The sequence below is a fragment of the Heterodontus francisci genome, chromosome 4 (assembly GCF_036365525.1).
Source record: "Heterodontus francisci isolate sHetFra1 chromosome 4, sHetFra1.hap1, whole genome shotgun sequence".
Taxonomy (NCBI): Eukaryota; Metazoa; Chordata; class Chondrichthyes; order Heterodontiformes; family Heterodontidae; genus Heterodontus; species Heterodontus francisci.
Window position 1 is genome coordinate 39,045,146 of NC_090374.1, and position 15,323 is coordinate 39,060,468.

At 41.6% G+C, this 15,323-nt stretch overlaps 1 protein-coding gene across 1 annotated transcript in view; it reads left to right on the plus strand.

The window, feature by feature from the left end:
• The window catches only part of LOC137368641 (organic cation/carnitine transporter 2-like), a 161,010-nt gene that overhangs the window by 125,598 nt on the left and 20,089 nt on the right, over nt 1-15,323 (plus strand). The window contains exons 9-10 of the mRNA XM_068028781.1: nt 433-568; nt 9,402-9,552. Of these exons, the coding sequence (XP_067884882.1) occupies nt 433-568; nt 9,402-9,525 (260 nt within the window). The 3' untranslated portion in view covers nt 9,526-9,552. The remainder of the gene's footprint in view (nt 1-432; nt 569-9,401; nt 9,553-15,323) is intronic.

Here is a 15,323-nt window from a genome sequence, read left to right on the forward strand (position 1 = left end):
AATGCTTCTTTGTTGATGAATTGATTTTCAAAGTGCTGGTAGCCTTTTAAGCATGGCGCCAGCACTTCCAGTGACCTCACACCGCTACAACCACCTGACTGGATGCCTCTCCTCCGCCTCCTAGCAGTTAATTGGCTGGCCACCACACAATACCAATCTCCAGCCCACACCCCCCCCAGCCACCCCACCCCCACCCTCTAACCACCCAAGCGGCACCGGCTCCCGCTTCCAGTCCTGGCAGTTGGACCTCAGGCCTTGCCACAAAATTCAACCCATTAACTCTGTGTTTCTTTCTCCAAATGTACCGCCTGACCTGCTGAGTATTTCCAGAATTTTCTGTATTTATTTCAGATTTCCAACAATCACAGTATTTTGCTTTTGTACTGTAGCTTCACATTCATTCTAACGTCTTTTTTTTCTTTTTGTTTTCAGTTGCATATAATAAAATATGGGCCTTCATGTTAATGGGGAGTTTAATGGTTACAGCTGGATTTTTAAGCTTATTGCTGCCTGAAACCCATGACCAGCCTCTCCCAGAGACAATTCAGCAAATGCAACCAATGAACTGGTGAGTCTATGCCGTGAAGAACAGAGGTGACAGATTGGCATTGCGCAACATTTTTGGGAGCTACAAGTGCCCTCAGAGCCCCAAAATGGCTTCCGCGGTGCATCCACACACTTGTAAAGCAAACCTTGTGCAATGGTATATTATTGAGGCTGTTAGAGCACATGCAGTGAACGTCTGACAGAAGTTTGCAAAGCAAGCTAATCATGAGGTCAATCAGCATGCAACACTGATTTGATGCAGGGATAGCAATTTAGAACTGAATGCTCCAGCTAACACTGGAAGCCATATCCTGGTTTACTCTTCACTCACCAGCTGTGCCACAATGGCTGCGTTGAAATGAAGCCTGAGGCTTGTAGTTAATGTTTCACTTATGAACTCTTTGTCAAAACTGGAAGAAATACAGATGAACAACATTTAAGGAGAGATGGTGGCATAGTGGTAATATCATGGGACTAGTAATCCAGAGGCCCAGGCTAATGTCCTGGGGACATGGGTTCAAACCCCACCACGGCAGCTGGTGGAATTTAAATTCAATTAATTTTTTTTTAATTCATTCATGGGATGTGGGCGTCACTGGCTATGCCAGCATTTATTGTCCATCCCGAATTGCCCTTGAGAAGGTGGTGGTGAGCTACCTTCTTGAACCGCTGCAGTCCATTTGGGGTAGGTAGACCCACAGTGCTGTTAGGAAGGGAGTTCCAGGAAATTTAACCCAGCGACAGTGAAGGAACAGCGATATAGTTCCAAGTCAGGATGGTGTGTGACTTGGAGGGGAACTTGCAGGTGTTGGTGTTCCCATGCATTTGCTGCCTTTGTCCTTCTAGTTGGTAGAGGTCGCAATTAAATGCAATTAATTGATACAAACCTGGAATTGAAAGCTAGTCTCAGTAATGGTGTCATAAAAACCCATCTGGTTCACGAATGTCCTTTAGGGAAGGAAATCTGGCCTACATGTGAGCACAGCAATGTGCTTGACTCTTAACTGCCCTCTGAAATGGCCTAGCAAGCCATTCAGTTCAAGGACAATTAGGGATGGGTAAGAAATGCTGTTCTATCAGCGATGCCCACATCCCATGAAATAATTTTTAAAAATTAATAGAATAGTATAGTTACTGGAAACAATACTAAAAGAAATAAAAGTTGAGCAACCCAAGACAGAAAATATCATGAAAATAGTTTCGACAAGGGTAGTATAGCAGATGTCATATACTTGGATTTTCAAAAGACCTCTGATAAGGTACCACATGGTAGGCTTACACCAAAAGTTATGGTATTTGGAAGCAGGGGACAAACAGCTGAATGGATAGCAAATTAGCTTTAAAAAAAGTAGAAAGCAGAAAGTAACAATAAAGGACAGTTATTCAAGTTGGAGAAAGGTCAAAAGTGGTGTTCCACAAGGATCGATGCTGGGACCACTGTTCATAATTTACATGAATGATTTGTACTAAGGAATAAGTAACCTAATATCAAAATGTTCAAATGATAACAAGTTGGAGAGTATAGCTAACATTGAGGCAAAATGCAACATAATGCAAGAAAACATGAGAAAACTTGCAGAGTGGGCAGTTAAGTGGCAAATGAACTTTAACATGGATAAATATGAGTTGATGCACTTTGGTAGGAAAGTTAGAAATATCAACTATACCTTGGAAAATAGGAAGCTGAATGAGTAGAAGAGCAAAGGGATCTAGGAATACAGGTGAAAAAATCATTACAAGCAGCAAGCAGCATCACAGGTCAGCAAAGCAATTAAAATGCTAACAAAGCACTGGGATTTATTTCTAGGAGTATAGAATTCAAAAGTGGTGAAGTTATGTTATATTTATAGGATCCTGGTCAGGCTATACTTAGCGTACTGTGCACATTTCTGGTCTCCATATAATAAAAAGGACATAGAAGCATTGGAGAAAGTACAAAAAAGATATACAAGAATAATACCAGAACTGAGAGATTACAGTTATTGGGAAAAATTGACAGAGCGGGGTTTTTACTTCAGAAAAGAGAAGATTTAGAAGAAACTTGATAGATGTCTTTAAAATTATAAATGAGTTAAACAGTGTAGATGTGGAGAGAATGTTTCCACTGTGGAAGAATCCAAAATTAGGGGCCAAAATACAAGATAATTAGTAATAAAATTACCTTAAACATTCACTCCCTCCACCACTGTGGCTACAGTATTTACCATCTACAATAAATTAAAAGCAAAATACTGCAGATGCTGGAAATCTGAAATAAAAACAAGAAATGCTGGAAATACGCAGCAGGTCTGGCATCATCTGTGGCGAGAGAAGCAGAGTTAACATTTTAGGTTAGTGACCCTTCTTCAGAACTGACAAATATTAGAAATGTAAAAGGTTTTAAGCAAGTAAAGCGGGGGTGGGGCAAGAGATAACAATAGAGAAAGTGTTGATAGGACAAGGTCACAGAGAACAACTGACCAGAAGGTCATGGAACAAATGGTATGTTAATGGTGCGCTGAAAGACAAAGCATTAGAACAGAGAGGGTGTCAATTGAATGTAAAATTAACAGCCCTGGCTCCAAGCACAAACATTAAAAAAAAACAGTGGGTAGGCACAGTAGAAACAAACTAAACAAAATAAAATAAAATAAACACATAAAAAATAAAAAAAATTTAAAAGTAACTAAAAACAAAATGGGGGCCCATCATGCCCTGAAATTAATGAACTCAATGTTCAGTCCGGCAGGCTGTAATGTACCTAATCAGTAAATGAGGTGCTGTTCCTCGAGCTTGGGTTGATATTCACTGGAACACTGCAGCAATCCCAGGACAGAGATGTGAGCATGAGAGCAGGGAGGAGTGGGTGGTGTTGAAATGGCCAGCAACCAGAAGCTCGGGGTCATGCTTGCAGACTGAGCTGAGGTGTTCCGCAAAGCGGTCACCCAATCTGCGTTTAGTCTCCTCAATGTAGAGGAGACCACATTGTGAGCAAGGAATACAGTATACTAAATTGAAAGAAGTACAAGTAAATTGCCGCTTCACCTGAAGGAGTGTTTGGGGCCTTGGACAGTGAGTAGAGAGGAGGCAAATGGGCAGGTATTACACCTCCTGCGATTGCAGGGAAAGGTGCCATGGGAAGGGGACGAGGTGGTTGGGGTAATGGAGGCGTGGACAAAGGTGTTGCGGAGGGAACAATCCCTTCGGAATGCTGACAGGGGAAGGGAGGGAAAGATGCGTTTGGTAGTGGCATCACGCTGGAGGTGGCAGAAATGGCGGAGGATGATCCACAAGATGCTTTGCAGCAACTTACCAAGGCTTCTAAATCCTCGATCGCTACCACCTAGAAGGGCAAGGGCAGCAGGCACATGGAAACACCACCACCTGCAAGTTCCCCTCCAAGTCACACACCTTGGAAATTCCTTCATTGCTGCTGGGTTAATATTCTGGAACTCCCTCCCAGCAGTACTGTGGGAGTACCTTCACCACACAGTGGCAGCAGTTTAAGAAGGCAGCTCACCACCACCTTCTTAAGGGCAATGAGAGATGGGCAATAAATGTTGGCCTTCCCAGCGATGCTCACATTCCATGAATGAATAAAATAAAATCCAACAGAGAAATAAGGAGGAACTCCTTTAATCAGAGTGGTTAGATTGTAAAACCTGCTGCTACTGGAAGTGATTGAGGCAAATAGCTTAAATGATTTCAGGAGGAAACTAGATGAGTACGTGAGAGAATAGGGAATAGAAAGATATGCTGAAAAGCTGAGATGAGGTAGATGGAATGAGACTCATGTGGAGTATAAACACCAGCACAGACTAGCTGGGCTGAATGGCCTGTTTCTGTGCTCTGTATCTCCTATATAATTCTTTGTAAGAATGAAGCAAAGGGGGAGAAGAGAACAATACACATACACTGACATACAAAAGCAAAATACTTCAGATGCTGGAAATCTGAAATAAAAACAGAAATGCTGGAAATGCTCAGCAGGCCTGGCAGCATCTGTGCAGAGAGAAACCAACTTAACATTTCAGGTTTCATTTCCATCTTATTTTGCCTTACACCATCATCCCTTTTGCCATTTAATCCCTCCTGCCAACTGCCCCATCAAAGACCTCCCCTTTTGTTCTCCCCCACCCTTTCCCTGCCTCTGTACTTGCTTAAAATCTGTTACATCCCTAACATTTTACAGTTCTGATAAAAGGTCATCAACCTGAAACAATGGCCAGAATTTAACGAGGAGGTGGTGGCCCCGCCCACTGGCTGGAAAGTCAGGGGCGAGCTAGCCTCTGTTGGCCCTGGAAGCTACGACTATATTTTACAGTTCTCAGGAAATTAGTTGCCTGAGGTTGTAGCTTCTGCCCCTCTAAGGCAGAAGGATGTCCTGCCTCCAAAAGCTGATGACCAATCAGAGGGCTGGTAGCTCTTCAGGCCCAGCAGTACCACTGGAAGTGGTGGCCACTGCTGGGACTGCAACCATCCCAGAGCAACAACCATCAAGGAGGCCCGGAGTGCAGGTAAGTGGGGTCTGGGATCGTCAAGGGCAATTAGGCAGGTGAGGGGTTGGGGGTTGATTGTAAAGGCGACGGGAGGGGGGGTCGTCCAGCCCCGCTTGCCGCTGGAAGGGGAGGGTCCTCCATGGGGCACAGGGTGCGCAATTAGAAGGGACCCCCCCCCCACCCCACCGTGGCCATAGGCAGGCCACCAGCTTTTACTGGACAGCCTCTCCAGGTAGCGAAGTGCCCATCTGCTGCTGGTAAAATACAAGTGGAGAGGAGTAAATGATGGGCACAGTGCCCCCATCCGATTTTACGCCCCCCTGCTGCATCCCAGCCTGCTCCAGGTGGGCCATAAATTCCAGCCATGAACTCTGTTTCTCTCTTCACAGATCCTGCCAGACCTGCTGAGCATTTCCAACATTTTCTATGTTTAATGGTAATAGTGGATCAGCGAATAAGGTCCATGCAAATAATCATAGTAAAAAAAATTAAAGTTCTTTATCTGAATGCAAGAAGCATTTGTAATAGATAGATAAACTATAAGCACATTAGGGATAAATGGTTTAGATCTAATCGCCATTACAGAGACATGGGGCTGGATTTAAGAAGCCCTTGACATCATGATTCATGGCGGGGGATGCCTGAATATGGCTCTGTATGAGGCCCACCACAGACCTTGCCTCACCGCCGGGCTCATAGAATCCAGCCCATGGTTACAAGGTGACCAAGTTTCGGATATAAATATTTCATGGTACACAAGATTTCGAAAAGACAGACAGAATGGAAAAGGAGGAGTTGCCCTGTTAGTAAAGGGTGACATTAGAACAGTAGGAAGAAAAGATCTTGGCTCAGAAGATCAGGAAGTGGAATAAGTATGGCTGGAGATTAGGAATAATAACGGTCAGAAAACATTGGCAGGAGTAGCTTATAGGCCCCTTAATAGTAGTTATACAATTGGACAGAGCATTAAACAAGAAATAATCAGAGCTTATAGCAAAGGCAATGTTATAATTATGATGGATCTTAATCTACATAAAGACTGGACAAATCAAATTGACAAAGTTAGTCTGGAAGATGAGCATATAGAATGCTTTTGCAACAGTTTCCCAGAATAATACATTTTGGAACCAACTGATGATAAAGCTTAGATCTAGTATTGTGTAATGAGGCATGTTTGATTACTAATCTCATAGTGAAAGATACTCTGGGGAAAAGTGATCATAATACAAATGAATTCCATATCAAGTTTGTGAACGAGACACTCAAGTCCAAAACAAAAATCAAACAAAAATGAAGCCAATTGCATATGTATGAGGGATGTGCTGGTTAAGGTGAATTGGGTAAATTGATTAAAAGTTATGGCAGTAAAGAAACAGTTGGAACCATTTAAAGAAACAATTCAAAATGTACAACAAAAGTATGTTCCATTAAAAAAACAAAAACTCTGTGAGAAAATATCCATCTGTGGATTACTAGGGAAGTTAAGGATAGTATTAGAATAAAACGAGAGGCTAATAATTTTGCAAAGAACAGTAGTAAGCCTGATGATTGGAAGAGTTTTAGAAACCAGCAAAGGGCAACAAAAAGTTGATAAAAATGAAAAAAATAAAATGAGTAAACTGGGCAGGAATCTAAAAACAGATTGTAAGCGCTTTTACAAGCATATAAAAAGATTAGTGAAAGTAAATGTTGGTCCCTTAGAGGCAGAGACCGGAGAAATTATCATGGCGAATGAGGGAAAGACAGAGGCATTGAACAAATATTTTGTGTTTGTCTTCACAGTAGAAGACACAAGTTTCCTACCAGAAATAGAGGGTCCCAAAGAGTAAAAGTATTTGAGAAATTCATGGGACTAAACGTTGATGAATCTGCAGGACCTGACAGCCTATATCCTAGGGTTCTCAAAGAGGCAACTGCAGATATAGTGGTGATGATTTTCCAAAGTTCCCTGGATTCTGGATTCTAGAACGTCCCAGTGGATTGAAAGTTACCAAGTGTTATAGCGCTATTCAAGAAAGGAGGGAGAGAAAAAACAGAGAACTACATGCCAGTCAACCTGGCATAAGTCATCGGAAAACTGCTGGAATCTATTATTAAAGAAATCTTTACAATGCAATTAAAAAATCCTAGTTTGATTAACAAATTTATTAGCATTTTTGAGGATGGAACTAGTACAGTAGATAAAGGGAAGCCATGAGAAGTAGTATACTTGGATTTCCAAAAGGCATTCGATAAGGTGCAACACTAAGGGTTAATTAATATGCAACAAAAGGGCTCATGGAGTTAAGGATAAAATATTAGCATGGATGGAGTTAACAGACAGAAAGGAGAAAGTAGGCATAAATGGGGTATTTTTAAGTTGGCAGGCTGGAACAAGTGGAGTGAGGCCAGGAACAGGACTGGAGCCTCAGCTATTTACAATCTATATTAATGACTTAGATGAAGCGACTGACAGTAATGTATCCAAGTTTGCTGATGATAGAAAGCTAAGTGGGAATGGAAGCTGTGAGGAGGACACAAAGAGGCTACAAAGAGATATAGACAGGTTAAGTGAGTGGGCAACAAGGAGGCATAATAAGGGGAAGTGTGACATTATTCAATTTGGTAATAAGAATAGAAAAGCAGAACATTTTTCAAAGGGTGTTAAATTTCTAACTGGTAATGTTCAGAGAGACTTGGGTGCACTCGTGTAAAGAAAACAAAGTTACATACAGGTTCGGCAAGCAATTAGAAAGGCAAATGGCATCTTAGACTTTATTGAAAGGTGATTGGAGTATAAGAATAAGAAAGCCTTGCTGCAATTGTATAGGGCTTTGATGAGACCACACCTGGGGTACTGTGTACAGTTTTGATCTCTATATCTAAGGAAGGATATACTTGCATTGGAGGCAGTACAACAAAGGTCCACTAGCTTGGCTCCTGGATGAGAGGGTTGTCCTACAATGAGAGCCTGAGTAAATTGGGCCTATACTATCTGGAGTTTAGAAGAATGAGAGGTGATCTCATTGAAACAGAAGATTCTGAAAGGGCTTGACAGGGTAGATACTGAAAGATTGTTTCGGTTGGAGAATCTAGAACACAGGGACACAGTCTCAGGATAAGGGGTCAATCATTTAGGACTGAGATGAGGAGAAATTTCTTCACTCAAAGGGTTGTGAATCTTTGGAATTCTCTACCAAAAGGTAGTGGATGCTCCATTGTTGATTATATTCTAGACTACAATCGATAGATTTTTGATATTTGTTTTTATTCGTTTGTGGGATGTGGGCATCACTGACTGGGCCAGCATTTGTTGCCCATCCCTTGACAACTGAGTGGCTTGCATGGCCATTTCAGAGGTCAGTTAAGAGTCAACCACATTGATGTGGGTCTGGAGTCACATGTAGGCCAGACCAGGTAAGGACAACAGATTTCCTTCCCTAAAGGACATTAGTGAACCAGATGGGTTTTTACAACAATCGACAATGGTTTCATGGTGATCATTAGACTCGCTTTTAATTCCAGATTCATTAATTGAATTCAAATTTCACCATCTGCCGTGGTGGGATTCAAACCCATGTCCCCAAAGCATTAGCCTGGGCTCTGGATTACTAATCCAGTGACATTACCACTACTCCACCACCTTCTCAGGGAATCAAGAGATATGGGCAGCGGACAGGATAGTGGACTTAAGGCAGAAGATCAGCCATGATGGTATTGAATGATGGAGCAGGCTCGAGGGGTCATATGGTCAACTCCTACTCCTATTTCTTGTGTTCATAAGCAATTATCCTTTTCACATTGGGTGCCCAACAAAGCTTTTACCTTAATGAGCACAAAATACATCAACAAAATAAATAAATCACTGAGGAAATATACAAAATCTTAACAACGATGGCATAACAACTAACCAAACGGTACAAGTTTTGAAACACAGCTATTAAAGGTGTAAAGGATTATTTCCAAAAAACTTGTAATTTCTAATTTTATTGCTAAGGAAATTAAGCCAAAGCCAACATTGTAAAGGTAAAGTTGTTACAATGATATAAAACCCTTACCAAAACATTCATCATCTGTAACAGAAGAAATAAAATGGAGAGGGGTAAATTTGATTTGCTAATAATGAGCCACAGAAACATCCTGAATTTAAACAAAGGAAGATCCACTTTTAAGTATATTACTGAAACCGAACAAAGGCCTTCATCATAACAGCTTAGCTATCTCCTTTAAAAATATATATTGGCAAAGAAGAAAAGCAAACAAAAGTGGGTATCTGGTAACATTACGCAATGGGTCTAGAAAACATTAAAATGGCAAAATATATCTACAGTGTGGCATGAAAGAAAAAATGAATAGATTTCAACAGTGAAATATATTCAGACTATTTCCTTTTTGAAGCTGCTGCACCTCGATCAAACAGCATCCCTGCACACTCTCATCCTTCCAGACAACTGTACATGAGAACAATCACCCTCAGGATCGTGTCACATCCTCACCTACCTCCACAGCTGGACTACAATGAAATTGGTCGTTACTTCACCAAATGCAGGTAATGCTCTCATTTTCCTTTATCCTATCCCCTGTCCTCCATCACATAGAGATATGACAATAGATAAGCAATGACAATCATTCAACAAAATAGTTCATAATTCTCAGCATACATTTCCTTGAGGAATAAAAACTCCACTGGAAAAGTAGTACAGTCACGGCTGACTAGAGAAATTAAGGATAGTATTGGATTAAAAGAAGAGGCTTGCAATGTTGCAGTTTTATGTTAGTATGTAGAGAGAATTGGGGATCCTCATACACGAATCACAGGAAGTTGACATGTAGGTACAGCAAGCAATTAGGAAGTCAAATGGTATGTTAGCCTTTAATGCAAGGGATTGGACTATAACAGCAAAGAATTATATAGGAATTTGGCGAGACTGCACCTGGAATACTGTGTCCAGTTTTGGTCTCCATACTTAGGGAAGGATATATTTGCCTTAGTAGGGATGCAAAAAAGGTTCACCAAATTGATTCCTCTGAGATGGCTGTCTTATGAGGAGAGATTGAGTAGAATGAGCATATATACTTTGGAGTTTAGAAGAACAGGAGGTGATTACATTGAAAAGTATAAAATTCTTAAAGGGCTTGACAGAATTGATCCTCAAAGCCTGTTTCCCCTAGCTAGAACTAGGGGTCATAGTCTGGGGCTAAGGGGTTGACCATTTTTCTATTTGTTCATGGAATGTGGGCGTCGCTGGCTCGGCCAGCATTTGTTGCCTATCCATAATTGCCCTTGAGAAGGTGATGGTGAGCTGCCTTTTTGAACCGCTGCAATCCATGTGGGGTAGGTACACCAACAGTGCTGTTAGGAAGGGAGTTCCAGGATTTTGACCCAGCAACAGTGAAGGAACAGTGATATAGTTCCAAGTCAGGATGGTGTGTGGCTTGGAGGGGATCTTTCAGGTGGTGGTGTTCCCATGCATCTGCTGCCCTTGTCCTATTAGGTGGTAGAGGTCGCGGGTTTGGAAGGTGCTGTTGAAAGAGCCTTCGTGAGTTGCTGCAGTGCATCTTGTAGGTGGTACATACTGCTGCCACTATGCATCGGTGGTGGAGGGAGTGAATGTTGAAGGGTGTGGATGGGGTGCCAATCAAGCTGGCTGCTTTGGCCTGGATGGTGTCGAGCTTCTTGAGCATTGTTGGAGCTGCACCCATCCAGGCAAGTGGTGAATATTCCATCACACTCCTGACTTCAGCCTTGTAGATAGTGGACAGGCATTGGGGAGATAGAAGGTGAGTTATTCACTGCAGAATTCCCAGTCTCTGACCTGCTCTTGTAGCCACAGCATTTATGTGGCTGGTCCAGTTCAGTTTCTCGTCAGTGGAGCTCCCAGGATGTTGATAGTGTGGATTCAGCAATGGTATTGCCATTGAACATCAGGGGAGATGGTTAGATCCTGTCTTATTTGAGGTGGTCATTGCCTGGCACTTGTGTGGCGCGAATGTTACTTGCCACTTATCAGTCCAAGCCTGGATGTTGTCCAGGTCTTCCTGCATATGGACACAGACTACTTCAGTATCTGAGGAGTTGGAAATGCTGCTGAACATTGTGCAATCATCAGCGAACATCCCCACATCTGATCTTATGATGGAGGGAAGGTCATTGATGAAGCAGCTGAAGATTTAGAACTGGGATGAGAATTGCTTTCACTCAGAGGGTTGTGAATCTTTGGAATTCTCCACATCAGAGGGTTATGGATGTTCAATCAACGGGTATATTCAAGACTGAGATTGATATTTTTGGGCACTAAGGGAATCAAGGGATATGGGGATAGGATAATGATTAGCCATGATCTTATTGAATGGCAGAGCAGACTCAAGGGGCTATTGGCCTACCCCTGTTTCTATTTCTTATGTTCCATTCCCATTATCTTGTTTTTCTCTTTAAACTCCAGGGTCAATCTCAACATTGCTCTTGAGCATGTGGAACATCATGTCTTGTCTCGCTCCTAAACCAATAATTGATTGCTGCTTAAGCATAAAAGAAAAATGCACTACAACACAGACTGTAGAAATATGTTACCATAGGACATTAGTGAAACAAGTCATAGAGTCATAATGCATTTACAACACAAAAGGAGGCCATTCAGCCCATAGAATCTATCCCGGCTCTCTGTAGAGCAATCCAGTCAGTCCCTTTCCCCACTTGATCCCTGTAGCCCTGCAAGTTTATTTCCTTCAAAGGCCCATCCAATTTCCTTTTGAAATTATTGGTCATCTGCGCTTCCACCACCCTCATAGGCAGTGAGTTCCAGGTCATTACCACTCATTGTGTGAAAAATATTCTTCTTCATATTCCCCCTGCATCTCTTGCCCAAAACCTTAAATCTGTGTCCCCGAGCTCTTGTACCATCAGCTAATGGGAACAGCTTTTCTTTGTCTACCTTATCTAAACCTATCATAATGTTGTACATCTCTATCAAATCTTCCTTCAATCTCCTTTGCTCCAAGGAGAACAACCCAGCTTTTTCAACCTAACTTTGTAGCTAAATCCCTCATCCCCGGAACCACTCTGCACCCTCTCAAGGACCCTCACATCCTTCCTAAAGTGTAGTGACCAGAACAGGACACAATACTCTAGTTGTGGCCTAACCAGAACTTTATAAAGGTTCAGCATAACTTCCCTGCTTTTGTACTCAATACCTCTATTTATGAAGATCCCATATTCTTTGCTCACCACTCTTTCAATAAGTCCTGCAACCTTCAAAGATCTATACACATGCACCCCCAGTCCCTCTGGCCCTGCTCACTCTCTAGAACTGTGCCTTAAGTCTATATTGCCTCACCCTATCCTCACTGCCAAAATGCAACACCTCACATTTCTCTATTAAATTCCAATTGCTCATTCTGCTGGCCTATCTATGTCCTGTTGCAGTTTATTGGTATCAGCTTCACTGTCTGTCACTCCTCCAAATTTGGTATCATTGGAAAATTTTGTAATTTTACTCCAATCAAATATCCAAGTAATTTATATATATATATATATATATATATATATATATATATATATAAATATCAAATAAAGCACTGACCTTTGAGGAACACCACTGTCGACCATTCTCCAGTCTGAGAAACAACCATTTACCGCGACTCTCTGTTTTCTGTCCTTAAGCCAATTTTCTATCCAAGCTGACACTGATTCTCCTACTCCACGAGCCTCAATTTTTCCCACAAGCCTTTTATGTGGTACTTTGTCAAACGCTTTCTTAACATCCATTTAGACAACATCCACTATATTCCCTTCATCAAACTTCTCTGTTGCTTCATCAAAAAGTTCAATTAAATTAGTCAAGCATGATCTGCTTTTTACAAATCCATGCTGGCTCTCCTTAATTAACTTAAACTTCTGAATTTAAACCTTTCCCACCACCGATGTTAAACTGACCGGCCTGTCAGGAATGTTCTTACACCCCTTCTTGAATAGGGGTGTCACATTTGCCACTCTTCAATCCTCTGGCACTTCCCACCTCCCCCCTTATCTAGAGAAGACTGGAAGATTATGGCAAACCCTTCCACTATCCCAGCCCCCACTTCCTTTAGCAATCTGAGATTTTTTTTTTATTCATTCATGGGATGTGGGCATTGCTGGCTAGGCCAGCATTTATTGCCCATCACTAATTGTTCTTGAGAGTAAGTCATCTGGGCCAGGCGACTTATCCGTAGCCAACCTTTCCAGTACATCTGCCTCTCAATTTTCACCCCATCCATTACCTCTAGAATCTCTGCTTAATTTAGTTAATAAAATGTTGCAACAGAGAAGAATTTTATTAAATTTTTCAACAACCTACTCAGTTCCTGTAATTATCTTCTAAAAACTGTAATTTTGCTCCATAGACTCCACGTACTGATTTTGCTAACATAGGCAATCTTATACCATGAGTAGCAAAGTAAAGGCCACCCAAGTAAATATGATAAAATGATAAGCAGGTGGGGAGGGGAGCGGCAGAAGACATAAAAGAAAATATGTCTGCTGGTAATCTTAGTATTCAAGTTTTCTCTCCTAACTGACTATTAATCCTGAATATGTGAGTTTGATTTCTGTCTCACCAAAGTTATTTCTGGATATGATTTTTTTCAAAAACATTGTTTGCAGATACACCTTCTATTAGCTCATAATATATGGAAACAAAAGGTAAACTTGCTCTCTGTAAGAAGTGTTTACTGACTCTTAAAATATTCCAATTAACTGTAAATGAAGTACTTAAATGAGTCTTTTATCAGTCCAGCTCTATACTCGATAAGTAGATTTTTTTTTAGCTTAAGCTCCTGCTATATTACCCCTGATCTTCCCAGGCCCCACATTGACTACGCCTGAGAGAATGGTTGTGCAGGTAATCTCCTCAAGCTTCTTGAAATGTTGCTGTAAAGCAACCACAACCAGGAGGTATGCTAAAGCAGCCTCAGATGGCTCACTTGCAGTTGTAAAATGTGAAACAAAAAAAGATTGCATGAAGAAAATTATGAGTTAACAGCTATTTGCTTTTGATCAGTCTAGTCTTATAACCCTGCAGTTAAGAGTACCCTGCCAGCTGCAAGAACTTTTAGTGCTAAATAAATGGTAAAAAAAAACCACATTGACATCCATGGAACAGTGTGAAGTTGCTGTACTTTTGTGATAGATACATGCCATCAGGGCGGCACAGTGGCGCAGTGGTTAGCACCGCAGCCTCACAGCTCCAGCGACCCGGGTTCAATTCTGGGTACTGCCTGTGTGGAGTTTGTAAGTTCTCCCTGTGTCTGCGTGGGTTTCCTCTGGGTGCTCCGGTTTCCTCCCACAGCCAAAAGACTTGCAGGTTGATAGGTAAATTGGCCATTAGCAATTGCCCCTAGTATAGGTAGGTGGTAGGGAAAATATAGGGACAGGTGGGGATGTGGTAGGAAGATGGAATTAGTGTAGGATTAGTATAAATGGGTGGTTGATGGTCGGCACAGACTCGGTGGGCTGAAGGGCCTGTTTCAGTGCTGTATCTCTAAACTAAACTAAACATAAGAAGTTATGGCCATTCCAGTGCAAGTGAATGTTTAACAGCGAAATAAGGCTTAATTGCTACCAAACAATAATTCTGCCATTGAAAATTAACTTTTGCAAGTGTTAAGTCTCATTCCTTCAGAGTTTAATTTTTGTTGGAGATTTTGAAAAAAATATGTAATTTTTCTGACTCCCATGTTTCTTTCCCTCTCTTTGTTTAGCTTTCTGTACATGATTTGGCACTGAATTAAATATTCTAACTTACACTTTTTTGTTCAGATTCTCTGTCTCTCAGTCAGCATTCTTCAGTCAGATTGGTTAAGAAGATATATAGTTGCTTGTTCACCCATGTCGCAGATCTCCATTGAGGGCACCGTACCCAAATGGCTTTCTACTCAGAGCAATTTTCAGTGCAAAACCCCATAGGACGTCTGCGGGAAAGTGTAAGTGTAATGAACGGCTATGGCTATTCATTCACTGCTGACCGCAAAATCTGGCCCAGATGTTTTGACTAACAGCAGCAGTGCATATTGGGGAGTTGATAATCCTTACTTGTAGTACAAAGTCAGAAAATCTTCCCTATTATGTTGTCCCATGAGTGCTACTGCCTAAAGAGTAAAATCTGGAAGCGTATTTTCACAGGAAGAGAAATGGAATCACAAGATCACAGAATCACAGAATTTCTACAGTACTGAAGGAGGCCACTCGGCCCATCTTGTCTGCACTGGCTCTCCAAATGAGCAATTCACCTAGTGCTACTCCCTCGCCTTCTCCCTCAACCCTGCACATTCTTCCTTTTCAGA